Below are 7,573 nucleotides of genomic sequence, written 5' to 3'. Positions count from 1 at the left end.
TATTATTCTTGGGCTAAAAATACCAGCCCAAAAGATTCTACTCCTGCACTACAGATGAAATACCATTAAACAGGGGAACTTCGCACAATAGAAGTTGTGTTGGTTTTTCTCTCACTGTTTATATTAACGAGTTAAACTCAATTAACTGCAGTGGAATTACTTCTCATTAGTACTATTTTAAGTGGGCGGTGATTTAATTTTATTAAATCAAATATTGTATTAAATATAATACAATATGCAGAAAACTAACTACAGGTTGAACTTCTCTAGTCTGACACTCTCTGGTACAGCAACATCCATAGTCTAGCATGACTTTATAGTTAGCTGCATGTCCATTTATCATGAGCACAGCCAAGCTTCCTGCAGTCGCATAAAGTTTGTTTACAGCCACTAATCCTGTCTCTTACTGTTCTGTGCTGCTACTTAGCTTTAATTAACTCCAAAATGACTTCTTAGATCCCAGTAAGTAGTAGAAGTTTTGGTAATGTTGCTAGATAATACTGACTTCCCTTGGGTCAGCAAATTCTCTGGTTTAACACTGGTCAGGTCCCGAGGATTCTGGACTAGAGATGTTCAATCCGTACTAGTAATTTTAAATGGTTTAATTTTCCCATTTCACTTCACTGCAAGTTCAAAAGACGACTTAAGATGTGAGGAGTTGGGAGAACTGCAGATTCTTCTTTATCATCAAGTGAATATTTCCACAAGGAATTTTGCGGTGTAATACACAGAACAAATACTGGATAACCCCATATACCTACTATCATCTGACTGTCCTTTGGCATAGTGAGGCAAGGAGAGGTTTGCAGTAATTTCACAGGTTTGCAGCTTTAAAATGAAGTTCAAAAGCTGTAGACAAACCTGGGCTGTGTTCTCTTATATCAAACTTTTTAAAATGTTTTTTAAATAATGATTTAACTCGTCTATTTACACAAAGCTGGTGGTTCTAAGTATACTGGGAAGCTTTGCAAAGGTAATCAAGAGTTCATGTTTCCAGTAACACTATGGGTCAGAAGAAGAAGAAAAAACAAACAAACAAGCACGAACTAAACGCTAGGAAGGAAACCCAGAAAAGAAAGCAACAAGGAATTTAAGTTGTTTGATTGCAGGATGAAACACATAGGAAAACAAATACGCGCCTGTGGATTATAACTTCAGAATGTTACACTGAACCATAAACAACAACCTACCTGTGCTGTGCTTTCAGTTGGTCTCTTATTTGCTGAAGTATCAGTTGGTGGTCTGTTTGTCTGGCTCTCTAAGAGGTCAAGAAATTGTTCATTTGCAATATCTAATCAGTGCCACACATACAACGATAAAAATACATTTGGTGTAAATGTTAATTTTGAACCATGAAAAGCGTTACACAAAGCAACACTAAATTACTGACACCCTTTAACGTCTGCATGCTGTAGATCTCAAATGCTTTACAAAATATAGATGGGGTATTTTCCAGTCCAGTAATAATGCTACACATTTTCTCTCTCAGAAGTCTTAGTGCTCTCAATATATTTTTGGAACACCTCACTAAACTCCATAACAAAAATCCACCCAAATCTTCTTTCTTTACATCAACTGGTAATGAAGTAAAACAAACAAACATTTGTTTACATTTCTGAATGCAAACAGACTCTGAACACAGAAATGATGACTGTGCACAGAAACATTTAGTTTGATAGGACTGTTCTCTGAATAGACACTGCATCTAGGGAAATCCTACAGACTCCATTTTATACATGTTAAAGTAACTGGGGAATATACTTGACACACAATGCAAATTCCCAGAGGTCCTTGCTTATAAGAATGGGAAAACTCCATTTTGAAAGGTTGCATTAAAAATAATACATAACTAATACATAACTAATAGTAGACTGGGAGTTTCTGGAATCAAGTGGTTTAAACCCATTTCTAAACAAAAAAAACCCTTTAGCATGCAAGAGTGCTTGTGTCATTCATTATTAGAAGTGATTCAGAAATGGCTAAGATGCTTAAAATCACTTTTTTTAACCTGAACAGTTTTAACACATCTTAGTCTAGGAGGCGTCGTTGTAGTAAATCAGCCCTAGATAATAAAATCTCTATAGGAACAAACTCCACTTCTAGCCCGTTTAAAAGCTTCTTGTGCCTCTTGCACACATTCACTTACATTTCCAAAATTAATATTTAAGCATAGCTTACCAACTCGAGGTGCTGTAATGGTGCTTGGGCTTGGTTCAGTGGGAGCTGGACTACTGAATGCAGAGAGTGGGATCTTCATCTGTATGGGGGCCCGATTGCTGGTAGGATTATACAGTCCTGAAGTACCCACTGTGGGCAAAGTATTTCTTGTGGCAGGGGCAACAGGATGTGCTGTGGAAACAGCCTGAACTGCCAGCGTCGTCCCTATAGACCCAGCACTGGCTGGAGAGTTCCTCTGAATACCTGGGCTGGCCACAGAAGGGCTGTTATTTGGTTTAGCTGAGTTGTTAGATGCCAGAGACACTGGAGTTTTGGTAAGGCTACCAACAGTAGAAGAACTTTGTACAGATATAAATTCAACATTGCCTGACTGCTGGTTCGTGACCAAAGTTCCTGTATGGCCTTGCAGGAGCTGAGGCTGGGAGGATACTGCAACTGGAACATGCAAAATTACTGGCAAAGACTGCAGAGACACAGACATGGGCTGAGTGTTGCCACTGGGCACCTGTGTGGTGCCAACTACTGTAGCTGTGTTGGCTGTAGAGAGAACTGATGTTGTCAAGGAGCTGGAGGTAACAGGTGTCTGAGGTTTGGGATGTCCACTGACCACTGTCTGAGGAGCAGCAAGACTGGGAGTAGAAACTACAGAAAATATGGAAAAAATTGTAAATGTATGTACCAAGTGAGCAGTTTCACATCAATACATCAGTATGAAAATGGAAAATCACAATATTAGTCTTCATGGCTGAGGATATTGGGGAGATTCTCAAACCTGGGCCATTCTTTTTTAGGTGACAAATCTGAGGAATTGTCCCAAATTGAGGTGTCATTAGAGGTGGTTTTGGAACAAATTGATAAAATTAACAGTAACAAGTCACCGGGACCAGATGATATTCACCCAAGAGTTCTGAAAGAACTTAAACGTGAGATAGCGGAACTATTAACTGTGGTTTGTACCAAATCCTTTAAATCAGCTTCTGTATGTAATGACTGGAAGATAGCTAATGTAATGCCAATATTTAAAAAGGGCTCTAGAGGTGATTCTGACAATTACAGACAGGTAAGTCTAAAATTAGTACCAGGCAAATTAGTTGAAACTATAGTAAAGAACAAAATTGTCAGACACATGGATGAATATAATTTGTTGGGGGAAGTCAACATGGTTTTAGTAAAGGGAAATCATGCCTTACTAATCTGCTAGAATTCCTGGAGGAGGTCAATAAATATGTGGACAATGGGGAGGGGTCCAGTGGATATAATATACAGGCAGTCCCCGGGTTACGTACAAGATAGGGACTGTAGGTTTGTTCTTAAGTTGAATCTGTATGTAAGTCGGAACTGGCGTCCAGATTCAGCCGCTGCTGAAACTGATCAGCGGCTGATTCCAGGAAGCCCGGGGCAGGGGCTTCCTGTAGTCAGCCACTGGTCATTTTCAGCAGCTGCTGACTTGGGAACACCTGGGGCAGAGCAGCTGGGGTGCTGCTGGGTTGGTCCAGTGGCGCCCAGAGCGGCGCTACGGGACCAACCGGCAGCGCCCCAGCTGCTGTACCACAGGCGTCCAGAGCAAAGCCGCGGAGCACGGGGGCAGCGGGACAGCCCAGACGCGCCGTGGCGATCCTGCTGCCCTCGGGCTCCGCGGCTTTGCTCTGCTCTGCTCCCTGTCCCCCTGATCTACAGACCAGGGGGAGGGGGAGCAAAGCAGAGCAGAGCAGAGGAACGCGCGGCCAGCTGACAGCCCAGACGCGTCTGGGCTGTCAGCTGGCCGCGCGTTCCGCCGCTTTGCTTCCTCTCCCTGGTCTGCTGGAGACCAGGGAGAGGAAGGGCCCCGTTCGTAACTGCAGATCCGACGTAAGTCGGATCCGCGTAACTCGGGGACTGCCTGTACTTAGATTTCCAAAAGGCCTTTGACAAAGTCCCTCACCAAAGGCTCTTAAGTAAAATAAGTTGTCATGGAATAAGAGGGAAGATCTTTTCGTGGACTGATAACTAGTTAAAGACAGGAAACAAACTGTAGGAATAAATGGTTAAGTTTTCTGAGTGGAGAGAGGTAACTAGTGGGGTCCCCCAAGGACCATCCTATTCAACTTATTTTTATATGATCTAGAGAAGGGGGTAAACAGTGAGGTGGCAAAATTTGCAGATGATATCAAACTGCTCAAAATAGGTAAGGCCAGAGCAGACTGTGAAGAACTTCAAAAAGATCTCACTAAACTAAGTGACTGGGCAACAAAATGGCAAATGAAATTTAATGTTGATAAATGTAAAGTAACGCATATTGGAAAAAATAATCTCAACTATTATATACAATTTGATGGGGACTAATTTGGCTACAACTACTCGAGAGAGATCTTGTGAGTTATTGTGGATAGTTCTCTGAAAACATCCACTCAATGTGCAGTGGCAGTCAAAAAAACAAATACTGTAGAATGTCAGGAGTCATTAAAAAAGGAATAGAGAATAAGACAGAGAATATCTTATTGCCTCTATATAAAACCATCATATGCCCATATCCTGAATACCGTGTACAGATGTGGTCGCCTCATTTCAAAACAGATATAGTGGCACTGGAAAAGGTTCAGAAAAGGGCAACAAAAATGATTAGGGGTTTGGAACAGGTCCCATATGTAGAGAGATTAAAAAGACCTGGACTTTTCAGTTTAGAAAAGAGGAGACTAAGGGGGGGGGGGGGGTATGATAATGGTCTATAATATCATGACTGGTATGGAAAAAGTGAATAAGGAAAAGTTATATTGCAGGAATAAGTAAGAAAGAACTATGGGTCACCAAATGAAATTAATAGGTAGTAGATTTAAAACAAACAAAAGGACGTTTTTCTTCACTCAGCACACAGTCAACCTGTGGAACTCCTTGCCAGAGGATGCGGTGAAGGCTAGAACTTTAACAGGGTTCAAAAAAGAGCTAGATAGATTCATAGAGATTAGGCCTATCAATGGCTATTAGCCAGAATGAGTAGGAATGCTATCCCTAGCCACTGTTTCTGTGGAAGTGGGTGACAGAGGAGGGATCACATGATTACCACCTGTTGTGATCTCTCCATCTGGGGCATCTATTATTGGCCACTGTTGGCAGACAGGATACTGGGCTAGATGGACCTTTGGTCTGACCCAAAATGGCTGTTCTTATGTTATTAGATTAATAATTTTGCCAGTGGAACCAGATAGTTTGTAACATTTAAAATAGTTTTCATTTTATAACATTTAAAATAGTTTTCATTTTATATTATAATCATGTCCAAAGCTCTAATCAGTATATGATCCCTATTGTGTTTGGTGCTGTACAAATATATATGAAAGAAAGAAATAGAAGGCATTTTTAAGTGTTATTACATCACTCTGTCTTCCCATAGGAACATTTTTTTATAGGTATAGTGAGATGATTCTGTAGAAAAGGACTCGAGTGTCACAATTTTCAGGGAAGCAGTTTTGTTTTTATTAATGTTGAGGAATAACTACATTCTGTTACATGTTGCTATATACAGTTGAATGCTGGTAGTACCTTTGGTCCCTTCTTCCTCATAACATTCCCATATGAAAATCCTTCCCCCACCTGCCCTCTATATATCCATATCAACGAAATTGTAAAGTGTGTTTCTGAAGACCAGATGAAGCTTCATACCTGCATTCACGGGGGCTTGAAAAGGTGCTGATGTGCTCTCTCCTACATTTCTCTTGGACTCCAGCATCTGTCTCACTGTGCTTGCATTTCTATGGAATAAAAGTGCAGGTTAGCATCCCCTAGTGAATGCATCCTAAGTGTACCAATAGAGAGAGGTCCAGAGAAAACAGTAGTTTACAAAAAATCTCTAAACTATTTGTACTTTTGTCATTTTCAATATGCACCAATTACCAAATATTTCCTGTAAATTATTCCATGGTATGATCTTTATCACAGTACTGCCAACTTCATTCGTTATTTTAGAACATTTATCCACATTCTACCTTTCCTGACAAAAATACCTCTAACTGTTTTTAAAGGTAATTTTAATGAGAAATATTAGTGTGTAGCCAGTTACACAATTAACTGATAAGCATGGGCTTATCAGTTTATTATAATGACTACATGCACACACAGCCCTTGCTGCCTTTGTAGTAGAGGAAGCAAGGGGGAGGAGAAGTGGAGCCAGAGGCCATGGGGAGCCAGCTTTTAAGCCAGCTCTCTGCGTGACAGCTCTGTGGAGCCACCTCCCTGCTCCTTGCTGCCTCTGCTCCCCAGAGGCAGCAAGCTCCCACCTCCCCTCCCCCTTGCTGCCTCTGGCTGTGTCTGAACTACATCCCTTGTCTCAAAAAAAGGATGGAAATTAGACACTTTGAAACTGCAAATTAAGCCAGGATTTAAATTTCCTGCACTTCATTTGCATAATGGCGGCCGTGTTTTCTCCCCAAAACGGGGCTTTTTGAAAGAGGAGGAGTATAGGATCTTTCGAAAAAGGGTTTATTTTCGATCAATCCCCGCCTAAACGGCTGTTTTTCTTTCAAAAGAAAGAAAGGGATGTAGTTTAGACATAGCTTCTGACAGAGCAGCGGGGGGGGGCAGAGGTGGAGAGATGCATGTAATTATTATGATTAACCGATAAACCCAGGCTGATAAAGAGGCAGCAACGCAGGAAATCGGGGGGCAGGTGGGAGCCGGTACACATAGGAGGCAGCTTTCAAGCTGGCTCCCCATGTGTATCGGTTCTCGCAGAGCTGCCTGTTCCCCATGCTGCTGTCTCTATAACTTAAAAGCTGTTTTCGCCCAAGCACCAGCTCCCGCCTGCCCCCTCCCCATCTCATGTAAACGTGTAACTGCCAAAACGATATACTGGTTACATGTTTACACAAACAATAGTTAATATCCCCAATTTTAACTCCATTTGAAAACATCTACTACTATTAGCTACTCTATATTTTGCACTGTTACAGGATAAAAGGAACTGGCATACTTTCACAGAACCCTGTGTGGATACAAAATTTTTCTATCTGTATCTGCAAAAATGAGCTTCAAATATCTGCACTGAAATCCACAGAGGATTTCCACAGATATAAAACAGATAGCCACAAATTTTCAGGCTTCTAAATACAAAATTTGTATCTGCGTCTGCAAAAATGAGCTGCAGATAACCACCATCCACACATGTGGGTACCCATGGATATAAAGCATCTGCACCTGGATTTGCCGGACTCTATATATTCACAGATGAACAGCAACTAATAAAGTGAAAGGGCATTATAAATGTGTAAAATGCAAGAATATTTAGCTAGCACAAAATCAGGATATTCACTGAATTATATGAAGAAAGATCTGCTATTGGGCTTTTTCTAAGAAAAAAACTCAGTATTAACATGACAAAAATTGCTGCTCTAGTATACTTGAAATTGAGGCACAGCTGTATTCT

At 41.0% G+C, this 7,573-nt stretch overlaps 1 protein-coding gene across 13 annotated transcripts in view; it reads right to left on the bottom strand.

The window, feature by feature from the left end:
• Positions 1-7,573, bottom strand: part of ATF7IP (activating transcription factor 7 interacting protein) — a 170,038-nt gene that overhangs the window by 59,289 nt on the left and 103,176 nt on the right. For all 13 annotated transcript variants that reach the window (XM_075935155.2, XM_075935151.2, XM_075935167.2 and 10 more), the window contains 3 exons: positions 5,815-5,903; positions 2,179-2,820; positions 1,191-1,258 (listed from right to left, as the gene is read on the bottom strand). In XM_075935155.2, the coding sequence (XP_075791270.1) occupies positions 1,191-1,258; positions 2,179-2,820; positions 5,815-5,903 (799 nt within the window). The remainder of the gene's footprint in view (positions 1-1,190; positions 1,259-2,178; positions 2,821-5,814; positions 5,904-7,573) is intronic.

This window comes from Pelodiscus sinensis, chromosome 1, assembly GCF_052426305.1.
Source record: "Pelodiscus sinensis isolate ZL-2025 chromosome 1, ASM5242630v1, whole genome shotgun sequence".
NCBI classification, from domain to species: domain Eukaryota; kingdom Metazoa; phylum Chordata; order Testudines; family Trionychidae; genus Pelodiscus; species Pelodiscus sinensis.
The sequence above is the reverse complement of the archived record's forward strand: the minus strand, read 5'-3'. Positions and strand labels throughout refer to the sequence as shown.